This window comes from Sparus aurata, chromosome 7, assembly GCF_900880675.1.
Source record: "Sparus aurata chromosome 7, fSpaAur1.1, whole genome shotgun sequence".
In the NCBI taxonomy this organism is placed as follows: Eukaryota; Metazoa; Chordata; class Actinopteri; order Spariformes; family Sparidae; genus Sparus; species Sparus aurata.
Genome location: NC_044193.1, coordinates 17,375,988 through 17,388,787, shown reverse-complemented (window position 1 = coordinate 17,388,787; position 12,800 = coordinate 17,375,988). Strand labels below are relative to the sequence as shown.

The window sequence follows — 12,800 nt, the reverse complement described above, 5'->3', positions numbered from 1 at the left end:
GTATCCTATCATTTACAAATGTCAGACAGTTTCCTCACATTATCAGTTCAGATCATCAAGGTAACTAAATGTTGATGTGTTGAGGCTGTCGCGTAATTTCATTGTCAGGATCCAAAGTCCAACTGTTGCAACAACATGAAACAACTTCAGCTACGGAAAGGACTGGAAAGGATTGAAACTGTCGTCTCAGTAAGTAACCTAGTTATTATCAATTAAAAACCCAATATTAAATGTTAAATGTGTATTTGACAGAAAAATGATTGAGTCAGTCTGATAAAGATTTGATTTAACTGTGGATTGGCCTCCTGAAAAAGGTTAGTGCTGACCATCTCAATGTCCGACTTTCTGTAGCCTACAACATGTGAAATGTTTTCTCAGAAACCTTAAAACAAAAACTCTGCATGTAACAGCATGGACAGTCACAGCATACTACGTTTTAGATCACGTAATGAATTAAAATGACAATGCCCATCGTAAGCTAAAATAAATCCCTCTTATATAATATATTATTTAACCGAGCAACTGGATCACAGAGATTAAAAATCCTCTTGGGTGTGCCGGCCAAGATACCAGCAGCGCATGGATCAACTACCAAAATGTATAACACAGACGTGTCATGAAATAGGTAAAAATAGCCAATGATGAAAATGTGTGATGTTATCAAAAGTGACCAAAAGCAAAGATTCAAGTGGGTAAAATAGATATTCTCAGTCAGTGCAGCATAACACATATGAAAATATATGCTTTTATCATTCTTTAAAATTAAAACGGCCATATGTGATATGATAGACAACATATCTTAAATTACTACTAAATAAAAGAATATAAAAAACGCTGACAGCTACTGTGGCTCACCCCCACTGAAATTATAAAGAATGTTTCTGGAGTTTTGTCAAGAACTAACAAAGTCTCATAGTTTTCACTTGGAGGTAACACTGAACTCTTCCTTTCCTTCATTGCAGGTATTCATCAAGGATGACTAATACTCACCTGTAAAGAGACTGATCCACTGAGGCCACAGGATGGCAAAAAGCGTAATGGTAGCCTATGCCCTGTGGGCAGCAGGTGGGCCTTTGGGACTTCACCATTTATATTTAGGAAGGGACAGCCATGCTCTGCTATGGATGCTGACCCTGGGAGGATTTGGCTTTGGCTGGGCCAGAGAGTTCCTACGTATTCCTGCATATGTCGGTGAGGCTAATCAAGATGCAGAGAAAGAGAGAAAAAGACCCCCCAACATGGCCCTGCCACCTGTGGGCCCTGTCAGATTTGCAGGGCAGGTGTGTGTTGGGATCTACTTCGGCACTGTGGCCCTGATAGGACTCAACTCCCTCGACTTCTTCTACTTGATCGTTCTGCCTTTATGTGTGGGCGCAGGAGTACATCTGGTGTCCAGTGTTGGCCAGCAGACCTCAGATCTCCAAAAAACTATAACCACTTGTCTTATAACCTCCCCATTATTCTATGGCAGCACCTTATCACCTCTCCCTATAAGCCTGGCTGCCAGCGTCACTGCTGCACAGCACCGCAAGTTCAAACCCCCACATAGACTGGAGAGCAAACAGGAACTGGGTGAGGTGATCACACAAATACGACAATATCTGCACTCGATAACATTACATCAGTCTAAAGTGACATGTGTTTCTGTCTTTTGTACAGGTCCCAGGCTTTTCAGGCTCGGTCTGGCCTGGCTTGCCTTCTCTGCTCCGCTGGGTTACTGTATTTTCCATAACACCACAGCCACACTGTACTACCTGTCTGACTGTGTGGCAGCACTGCTGGATATCTTCTGGTTCCTGCCTTGGCTCAGGAGTGTGGTCGAGTACATTCTTTTAATGCCTTATCGGATCCTGTGTGTTTTTACAGGAGGGGGTTACTATGAAGAGGCTTGGAGGAAGGTGCTGGAAATACTGCTCAGAGAGTACACTGAGAAAGAAAAAGAGGCACTGCAGGTGAGCAATCTCATAACTCTGAAAAGGCTAATTAAGTGATTAGTTAAGGTAGTTGTTAGGGTTGTTCGACACAGATACCAGTATTGGAATAGCCTCAGATACATCAGGTGTGTCCATGAGTACATTAGTCTATACACCTATCCAATACTTTTTAATTTATCAGCCTTAGTAGTAACTTAAGGTACAACTACAACAAGACATCCAGTCTGCTGAAAAATAATATCTTGGTGAGCTCTTGGTTTGCACCTGTTAAGAAAATATAATAAAAATGAAAGGCCTACATTTATATTCTTTTAACACACTGGTATCAAATGGGTACTTGGTATATCAGAATCAATATCAGAAAAGAAAAAATGATATCAGAAACTTCCCAGCATAGTTTGAGGTGCACGCTGTATGCCAGTCTGAACATGTCCGTGTTCAAGTCACTGATCTGTGTATCTGGATCCGTTTGTGTTGCAGGTGTTGTCATTACAACCAGAGGCCTCACTTGAGGCGATAACTCACAGCTACAGGGAGCTGGCTAAGACATGGCATCCAGACCACAACCCCGGCAAGGATGCAGAGGCCATGTTTGTGAAGATCCACGAGGCTTATGAGATCCTCCTGCGACGGCACAAACCTCATCGATTCAGATAGTTACCCTTCATTCCTTCCTTCCGACTGGCCTTTATCATTTTGCTTGTCAGTCACTATTTCCATGGTACACAAATCAGGAACATGCACTGAGACCTGCATTGTGGTGATATTATCACACAGCTGTCTGATTGGTGACTTGGCAGAGTTAGTCTGAGACAGCAGTGTGCTGCCACCTAGTGGTGCTACAGATGTAATGTCGACATAAACTATTTCAGCACAACAATTTTACTTATTTTTCTAATTCTGTGTGTATGCTTACTATTTAACTCTAAACTAGCTTTATAGCTTACCTATATTTTAATTTCACATCATCCAGTGTTATTATCAATGATGAATTTGTGTAATAATTATGTAATAAAGGTTTACATCCAGCCTAGCAGCCAAATAGAAAGTAAGAAAATGTAAAATAACCCGCCTACTCCATTTTCCACATGCATTTCCGGAAGAGGCCCTGATCACAAAACAGTGTCTGAGTTCCCCATTCATATCTTGATTCAATCCAGCCGGTTGATCCGCGTGTTGACAGGTATTTCAGCAAACAAACATCCACACACATCAGCCTGAGCTCTTCTACGGAGCCCGTGTGCTCCTCTCATTGGTATAAATGTCACCTCATGTTGCCACCTGTGCCCAGAGCTGACACGCATCGATGCATTCGACAATCACTGAATCAAGAGCTCTGTTGTACAATTATTCGGTCTGTATCCCAGCATGGGCCCGGAAGTTGTTTGGGATTCCCAGGTAAAAAAAAAAAAAAAAAGAAAGAAAAAAAAAAATCCCGGAGATGCTGTCGTCGCCTGGGAAAACAAACAGCTACCCAGACAATTAAAAAGGAAAACACCGATCGGTCGCCAGGTAAGGAAGAGGCTCCGGGACTTCACCGCGGCGCTCGGTAAGACCATCCGTCGGTTTTGATCCTGAAGTACGGCATGTTTTTGAGTAGTTGGTGGGGTGAATGCCATTTGTCGTGTGGTCGGGTGCCATAGCAACGGCTCATGAGAAACATTGTATAGCTCGGGCCAGCTTTTGACGTGCTCGATGTTTGATGACAGCTGCGTTCATGCGGACAATTTGCACCGGGACAAGTCGTGCAACACATTGCCGTTATGTCGCGCCGCCGTCTCGACCGTCCACGAGCCGATCGGTGCCGTATCGGACCAAAAAAAACGAGAAAAAAAAAAAAAACACTGAGCAGGCTGAAACAAGTAGTCACGGGCGTATGGAAAAGCATGAGTTATTTGAGAATATGTTTTACTGCACAGTCGCCAACCTCGGGCGGATTGTCAGGCGAGGGTCGACGCTGGTGCGCGTCCCTTTTTTTCCTTTTTTTTTTTTAATCGCCGTGCCCTGGTGTGACTGGTGCGTCTCCCGGCTGCATCAGCGCCTGTTGCTCCCCATGCGCGGCCAATGCCAGGATATTAATTTTCCCTGCGATTGGTTGTCTCCGCCTCCCCCTCCCTCCTCCTCCTCCTCCTGTAGCCTGCTCCACAGTCTCCTCTGCTCTGTCCATTGTTGTCAACCATTTGAGCAAAAGGTGCAGCATTGCACATCTGGGTGTTTTTTTTTTTTTTTTTTTTTTAAAAAACAAAACATTTTTTATCCTTGTGTGTGTGTCTCTCTCTCTGTCTCAACATGGAATTCAACAGAGCATCATCACCTTCTCTCTGGGCACACAGAATCAACATGCTGCATGTCTTACAATGAGAAAATGAGATAATACTTGAGTGTCTGCAGTGGAGTACCTGTACCTACAATCTACAGTACAATTGCCATGTTATGCACAAAGGGGTGGACAAAATAATAAGAATTAACAACGAGACTTCTGCGGCACATAAACGTAACCTGTATGCAACCTCGAAGAAAGTCAGTATTATAATATTTATGATATATACACACCTATGTGTACAAATATATTATCAGAATGATTTATGCATACCGGTCAGGTTAACTTAATGTATTCCATTTATACTTCCATTATAGCCCTGTGAAACAAATCCTGGTGTTATGAGGTTATTTGGTATATTTTTTTAACATTCATTGTTATTGTTGGTGCTGATGTGAAGCACTTTTTTTTCAGATGTCTGCCTTTGGTTGTAACTGTAATTGCCACAAACACACAAAGAATTTCCAAAACTACAATGCAGCCTCCTAACTTTTCTTTTCTATTTTCTAACCCTATATATATGTATAATAAGCCTTATGGCATTTTTTCTTTTTTCTTTTTTTTTTTTTTACTTTTGTACTAATCTGTATTCCCTTCCCCTCCCTCCCTCCACCCACTTCATCTTCTCCCAGTGATACATGTCCCTCCCAGGATCAGTTAACTTTGATCTTGTCTTAATATTGAATTTGTTGAGATTACGTCAAAGCCCCCTGATCGACTGTAGTTTAGTGGTGGTGTTGCACTCAGATTGCCTTATAGTGTAAGGTGTTCAAGCTATTTTGTCCACCCCTGCCCCGATAGTTTTGACTCCTCCCCTCAAACTCTGTTAGCTTTCTATAAATGTGGGGCCGCTCATATTCATTTGCTGGCCACGGTGCAGGGGAATCTGAGTGATACAGGAATAGCAGCACAGAACTCAAGTTTACTAGATTATTTTATCACAGTGAAATTATTATTAGTACCTTGGAAGCGGGAACATTAAGTTATCTGTTTCCTAGCCTTATTTTTGTTCCAACAAGTAGCTGGTGAGTATATTTTCTATGGTTAGTATTAAATGTATTAAATGTACATTTTCATGTGACAAAGATGTGAAAAATTGTGTCTGATTGGATCTTTAGAGAATTTTGAAATTATCGTATTCTATAGGCATCTGGTGAGAGAATGAATGCTGATGACTGCAATGGACGCTCATATGCACAAGGTAAGTTTATATGTACAGGTAAAACTACTACACATTTGTGTGTACGGTCCCCAGACCTACATGTTTGCTTTAATAATGTGGGTATATTTGTGTTTCAGGCAATGGAGGAGAGTCATTAACGGAGCAGGATCTTTATGGCGGGCTGCAGGGCCCTTCAGCGAGATCTCCCAACAGTCAGCAGTCCTCACCACACCGCTCCCTCAGCGGTCAGTTATCACTCCCATCTTCTTCCTGTGAAGAATTCTTCATTACAATTATGCAAGAAAGTAAACGTGTTTTTTCCCTGATCCTCTCTCCACATAGCAAACTCCATTAAAGTTGAGCTGTGCAGTGATGATGAGTCACCAGGTGCTCCACAGCCGGAGAACAAAGAGGCTGTGAAGGACGACAGCAGGAAAGATGACAGAGGGGAGCCCATGGAAGAAGGCAGTGCAGAGTACGCCGGCGCTGGAAGAGACAGAGCGAGCCTTTACAGTGAGATCGCCAGTCCGAACGCTGCTTCGCCAGGACCCATCCGGCTGCCCAATGGGAAGCTCCAGTGTGAGGTGTGCGGGATGATCTGCATCGGACCCAACGTGCTGATGGTTCACAAGCGTAGCCACACGGGTGAGTGACAAGAAGTGACGGTACATGTACAGTTTGAGGACAAAATGGATCATCACCCAAAGGATTTACCTCTGTGTGCATAGGTGAGAGGCCGTTCCAGTGTAACCAGTGTGGAGCTTCCTTCACCCAGAAGGGGAACTTGTTGCGCCACATCAAGTTGCACTCAGGAGAGAAGCCTTTCAAATGTCCCATTTGCAATTATGCTTGTCGTCGGAGAGATGCCCTGGCTGGACATCTACGCACACATGCAGGTAAATCTAAGCTTGAAACGTCAGTGGTTCGAAACCCTGGATCCCTGCACTGCAAGCTGAAGTATCCTTAGGCCAGATACTGAATCCCATGTTGCTCCAGATGGGAATGTGTATGAGTGCTGAGGATAGAAGTACTGGGGGGCACTTTAGATAGGAAGCGCTGAATTAGTCCTGATAAGCAGGCTGTCCTTGTGTATGAATGTTTGACTGAATGGGTGAATGTGAAAAGTGTCGAAAGAGCTTCATAAATGCGAGTCCATTTGAGCTTCATATGCAGTATGCCATGAATAGGTTTTTCATAAATCCAACCGTTCAGTTATGGACCTGATGGATGCATCTGTTCCTTAACGATATCAATCCTGATTGTGGTGAGGTGAAGTGCATGAAATTACAGTAAGCGTCAGGGATTCATTAGAAGGGTGACCTTCTGTGAAGCACAGAGGAAATAGATCTTTTTTTTTTTTTTACACAGAATGTACTGTAAAACACGTGATGAAAAATATGACATTTAACATCTTCTGAAAACAGGATATCCTGCTGGTGCGTTGAATGTGTAAACACACACAGATGTTCACGTACTGTACATACAGCCCAGGTACAGAAGGTTTTGGTGGATCTCGGTGGGTCGCACAGGTTCATTTTCGAAGAAAAGATTCTTGCAAAGCGGATTTCAGGGAATTGACGTCACTCTCTCCGATGGCTTACTAAAATGAAAAGTTGCGGTGAAGGGTTAGGGCGTTTTTCTGTCATCATTGCCAAGCAACATAGACCTATGGGGGAATCCACTCCGCCAAACCTACGTAGCGGATAAGTAATACCTGAAATACCTTCCAACAAACACATAGGTAAACTATTTCTCGTTTATTCAATCAGCAGTGTCCATCGTTTTAGTTGAAATTTTTGCTTTTTTGTCTTTCTCTGTTTTCACTGTAGTTTCTTCTCCAACGGTGGGAAAACCTTTCAAGTGCAGCTATTGTAGTCGCAGCTACAAACAACAAATCACACTAGAGGAGCATCTAGAGCGCTGCCATAGTTACCTGAAGAGCCTGGACCACCAGACAGCAGTCAACACACAGACAGCACAGGGTAACATATCACACCAACATGAACACCCCTGTAACTGTAACTGTAATTTTAACATATTTACACACGTAATGAGTTACAGGGTATGTTGTCGATTTTCTGGCGTTCTGTTCTCAGGTGAAGAGTCAGTAAATATGGAGACAGTTACTAAACCTGTGCTCCAGCCATCCAATGAAAAAATCCAGTTTGTGGACAGACTGGCTATAAGCATCACTAAACGCAAGAGGTCAACACCACAGAAGTTTTTGGGTGAGATTTTCTTTTTAATAAGACAAGCCATGTTATTCATATTTACACATTTACATATACACATTCTACTTTTTAATTTAAAGGTGCAATATGTAAAAATTGGAATCTTGTTGTGCTTTAAGTTCAATAGACATCTCTGCAACACAATACACAGACATCATGATGTCAAAACTGTTAGTTCTTCTAACAGTTCTTCTATAATGATAATCTTTGTACATTTTTGAATGTTTTGAACTAAGACTCGTACGTATTGTACCTTTGAATTAAACAATAATTATGGCTTATCTACATCTTGATAAATATGAAATTGCAATCGCCAGCTTGGACACACTTGGTCCGTGTTGCTTCATGACAACGGACCAGATGGAGTAGATCATTTGTGTTGAGGAGATACTTCATCTGAATTGTTGTTTAAGGCTCATATGTTATTTTCATAGGCGAAAAGCACATGCACCTTGACCTACCTGAAGCACCTTACGAATTGTCCTCTGGCTCTGAGAAGGAGGGGGACCTCATGAGCTCTCAGCCTGTTGGAGACTCTGCTGGGCTGGCTGGTTCACATCTCCTAGGCGGCAGGCGCAAAGGGGAAAACCATGAGCCACCCGCATTGTCTCAGCTCAATCCTGCCTTCCTGTCGGAGTTACGCACAGTTATAGGCTCCATTAACAGCAACATGACTCCTCAGGGCCCCCGCGCCCATGGTGGAGGTGGGCCGTCAGCGATGTCTCTCAGCCTGGCCGGGCGGGAGGCAGGCGAAGGCCGCGATGACCAACCCTCAGCCCATAGCCACACCACCTCGCCCAACGGCTGCCCCGACTCTACAGACACAGAGAGCACAGCAGAAGAGCAGAGCACAAGGGCCGCAGCCCCGACAAGTACCTCCAACAACCACCACCTCCACTACCAAACCCTCACACTGCCCCGCAGCCATCCCACTTCCAGCCCTAGCCAGGCCAAAGACGTGGACCAAGAGTGGGAGAGAGCATGTCCTGTACCCCCGACCATCGTAAAGAGGAGCCCTGGCTCACTCCTGTCTTCCAGGGAGATGATGCAGGTGTTAGACAGGGATGGCCGGCCCGTGCGCTCCTTCTACTGCCAGCACTGTCGCATCCTCTTCCTGGACCATGTCGTGTACACCATCCACATGGGTTGTCACGGCTTCCTCCAACCCTTCGAGTGCAACATCTGTGGCCACCGCAGCCAGGACCGCTACGAGTTCTCGTCCCACATCAGCCGCGGGGAGCATCAGGTGGGCTGAGGACGGGGGAGATAGTGGTCGGATGAGGAGAGGTGGCTGCTGCTCTCTCTAAAGTTGTGGGCTCACGTTTGTTCTGCACCAGATCAGTCGCTTTAAATCCTGAGTGTAAGTAAAAGTGGTTTTATTGTGAGATTATTTATTAAACTAAAGCAGACGCGGGTGGAGAAATCTTTTCAACCGCTACATTTAAAGTTTAGTGGAGGCAAATTACATTCTATGATTGATTGCACTCCCATATCAAATCATCTATAGCAAAACTACAGGTTTTGCTTCAAAAGTGCCTTCTTTGGGGATTTCCTCTTAAGTAAAAAAAAAAAAAAAAAAAAAAAAGGGAAGGGAAATGGTGCTCTAAAATCTTGACTAGCCATCTTTTGCTAAGTGATTTAGTTAGCGCTTTTGAGAGGTCATGTGCGCAGGCAGTTAAGATGCATATCTGAAGAGTTATATTTGGTATGCTCAGTATGTCCTAAGAGCTTTTGTTTTTGTGGTGGAAGAGGGTGTTTTGTGGATTGTGTCAGGTAAGCTTAATATGCACTGAGAGCTTTGTGCCTCTGGGTTTCGGGAGGAGCTTTTGTCGCAGACGAAGTACAGAAATGGATTGCCTTAACTCCTAACAGCAGTACGCTGCTGTAGGAATACATTGTTTACAGCGTGGTTCGACGGCGCATGAAGTCACCTCAGAAGAGAGAGTATTTGCAGCTGCACAGGAAAGAGAAAGAATCATGAAGGAAGTGGACTTGAAAACATTCACCTGAGTGCGAAACGGGTTTAAAAAAAAAAAAAGAAAAAGAAAAAAGTTTTTGGATTTTAAAGTGAGCCTTAGAAAACTGGTGCAGATCAGACCATGAGCCATGTAGTGTACAGTAAGAGCCTGACGGAGATGGCCCAGGGTGCTACACCTACACGGGACTGCACTTTTAGGTTCCCTGCTTATATATGAACATCTTTGCCGAAGCACTTGATGGCTTTTACGAGTTTATTTTCTGTGATTGTTCTACTGCACTGATAAATCGCATAACGCTCACAATAATTGATCATCTTATTTTGCGAACACCGGTGTATTTTTAAACGGAGCCAGCCCTCCACAGAGTCCCACAGCGCTGCACTGGTTCTGCGGTCTACACTCGAGTTTGCTGCACTTCTTTTTGTGGTTTTTTGCACTCGGCAGTTGAGGCTGAGATTTTGAAAAACGATTTGCATAATGTAAGTGAATTAACAGATGAGTTATTTAAAGATTAATTAGCAAATCAGTTTGGATCTGTTCAGTTATCACTTGTGGTTATCTATTTAGTGTTGTTTGTTTCAGCCTTGGTGTATTTAATCAGCTATATTCCAAATCTTATCCAGCATATTCCTCAAGTCCATGAAATGTTACCTCCTGCTTCTTTATAGCACCCAAAAACCTTATTGCTACAGTACGGTGGGTTATCTGATAATGTTAATATTGGGAACATGAATGAGACCAAACTCAGTATTCTTACTTGTTATTGTGGGTTTGCTGCTTCATAGTTTTAACTGAATTTTTCTTTTAATCGCAGGCAAAAATATACTTGAAACTGTTTGAGAAAAAAAAAAGTAAATCTAAAAATGCACTTGGTTTGATAAGTAGAGAAGTGTGTGTGAATGGAGTATAGCATGTGTGCTTGTCACTTTCTGCTTTTTCCCTGAATTGTGAATTATTTTTTTGAAATGTGAAGTAATTTCAAGAAGTGAAAATGAGGCATGGGTTTTTGTCTCCTCGTGTGGACTTTTCAATGTTATACGATATTTTGTGAATGACGTGACATGACAAAACACTTTACCTCAAAAGTTAAAGATGTACAACTGCCTCATTACTGTATTTCAAAGTCATGTTGCTTTACGAGATGTTCTTGCAGTAACAAATGCGTGCCCCTCGATATTCTCAAAACTTTTTACTGTCAATAAAGTTATGTTTATTGTAAAGGTGATTTTCTTGAGTTTGACTATGATGGCATCCGCATCATCTCTCATCGAGTTTCTCACGATATCCTGTGCGACATTAAAAAAGAACAAACAGACTTAATAATTGACGGAGATTAAAATATTTATTACACAAATAACAATTCTAAAGTTCCACATTTTACGGGCTTTGCGGGCACTCACAGTGTATAACTCTATAGATACAGTATACTGATCAGACACTATTCCTTTAATTATCAAAAAACTACAGAATCATTCAGTCATGAACAGATTCGTCCATGTCAGATCTAACGATGTCAAGAATTAACATTCCTGATCTGGGTACCTGCCTGCAATCTGTGTGGTATATTACGTTAACAATAAATCAACATATTATATCACATATAACATTACTACTGGCCTATAAATCCTGGAGACTAAAGAAACCACTATTATAACAGCTAAGGAGAAAATATTGTAGAGTTGCATGGAACTTAAACTCTATTGGCCACAGCATGTATAATTTCACCATTCCCTGCCACCGTAGGGAATCCTTTGTCACTGAGTCACTGAAAAATACCTGCAGTAATTAAAAGTTCAAGTTCTGCAGAGCGGACCTTCAGTGTGTAATTTTAGCATCACTTGCCATTCAGAATTACAGTCATTTTCTTTCAAACAAACATATAAATGTCAAAAACTGGATCGCGGTTCTCGACTTTAAAATGTGAAAATGTTGAATAAATACAGAGCTGTGTGTTTAAATCACTTACGGATGATTCCAGCGTCCAGCATATAAGGTTTTGTTCACGTTTTCAGACTTTACTATAAAGTCAAAAGATAATAAAGAGTTTGTCAGTGAGAGGGTTGCAACAGTATTTGTATGGTACAATAACCATCTCAGAAAATATAACAGTATGACGCACTAAAAATATTATTATTATTAGCAGCAGAAGCATTGTTATTATTATTATTATTATTATTGTTGTTGTTGTTTTTGTAGTTGTTTTAGCTGAACAAATTATTTTATTATAATTGTATATAATCATTTTAATAATAAATGCAAAGAAATCACTTTTTAATAGTATTTTAATAATAATAATAATTCTAAGATATTTAGATAATAATAATATGTAAAAATATCATGTCGACACATACCATCTACCTTGAAAACGGTGTAAAGCCACAACCCGTCATTGATATAATAAATTCCTAATAAAACTGGTTACATTACAATTTCACATCCTATTCTCCTAGTTTTAAAATGTCAACATTTTAAATAAATAATGTCACAAAGGACACACAATTGACATTTTAAGCCTAAATCAAAAAAGGTAAAAATATGCTGTATGTACATATAGAAAATGTCACAGAAGTACTTCTTAAATTGAGTTTAACACTCTTACAACGTCTATACTGACTGCCAAGACTTCAGAGGTACAGTCTAACAGTGTATTTCTTCTGACATTCACATTTGAAATACATAGAATGAAAAACAGGCAACAGTGAAAAGGGCTAACCTGAAAGTTAGACTGCTTTACATTCATGTGACCTTTGGACCTGTGAGACAGACCTTTGTGTCTGTTGCAGCTTGGTTTGACCTGTTTTTTCCTCTGCAGTGGAAAATCTATTTTGGCTGCTCCCACATACAAATTCCAGGTGCAATTCAGAAAGTACCTACAGCACATAAAGCCAACTCTACAGAATAGCAAAATCAGAACCCTGTGTTATGCAAAAGACACCGTAAAAATTATGTTTTATGTTGTATGTAATACCTTTAGATATTCTTTCTTACTTTGAGAAAACACACTTGCAAGCTGCAGACCTTCAGTGTGACCTTCAGTGCACCCATCCTCATCCCTATGAAGTCAAGGGAGCGCAGCGTACTTAAGCACGGTGTGTTTTAATGGCATCTTTTAAAAGATACGAGGTGTTTTGACAGTTTTATAACCTTGAACTAAATGAAAATATGTGATACAAA

General features: G+C 41.6%; 2 protein-coding genes across 6 annotated transcripts; both read left to right on the top strand.

Moving 5' to 3' along the window:
• The first annotated feature begins 108 nt into the window (after nucleotides 1–108).
• Nucleotides 109–2,962, top strand: dnajc22 (DnaJ (Hsp40) homolog, subfamily C, member 22). Its single transcript, XM_030422834.1, has 4 exons — nucleotides 109–189; nucleotides 963–1,572; nucleotides 1,660–1,952; nucleotides 2,415–2,962. Exons 2-4 carry the CDS (start codon nucleotides 1,023–1,025, stop codon nucleotides 2,589–2,591), a joined length of 1,020 nt encoding a protein of 339 aa, XP_030278694.1. The 5' UTR covers nucleotides 109–189; nucleotides 963–1,022; the 3' UTR covers nucleotides 2,592–2,962.
• A 79-nt stretch (nucleotides 2,963–3,041) lies between these two features.
• Nucleotides 3,042–10,846, top strand: ikzf4 (IKAROS family zinc finger 4). Of its 5 annotated transcripts, none has more exons than XM_030422831.1 (8): nucleotides 3,042–3,117; nucleotides 5,401–5,455; nucleotides 5,554–5,661; nucleotides 5,759–6,061; nucleotides 6,145–6,312; nucleotides 7,246–7,398; nucleotides 7,513–7,644; nucleotides 8,082–10,846. In XM_030422831.1, exons 2-8 carry the CDS (start codon nucleotides 5,416–5,418, stop codon nucleotides 8,900–8,902), a joined length of 1,725 nt encoding a protein of 574 aa, XP_030278691.1. In that variant the 5' UTR covers nucleotides 3,042–3,117; nucleotides 5,401–5,415; the 3' UTR covers nucleotides 8,903–10,846. The 5 variants fall into 5 exon arrangements, with proteins under 5 accessions (XP_030278691.1, XP_030278686.1, XP_030278688.1 ...); XM_030422826.1 differs by lacking the exon at nucleotides 3,042–3,117 and adding an exon at nucleotides 3,124–3,446; XM_030422828.1 differs by lacking the exon at nucleotides 3,042–3,117 and adding an exon at nucleotides 3,329–5,279.
• The last annotated feature ends 1,954 nt before the right edge of the window (nucleotides 10,847–12,800 follow it).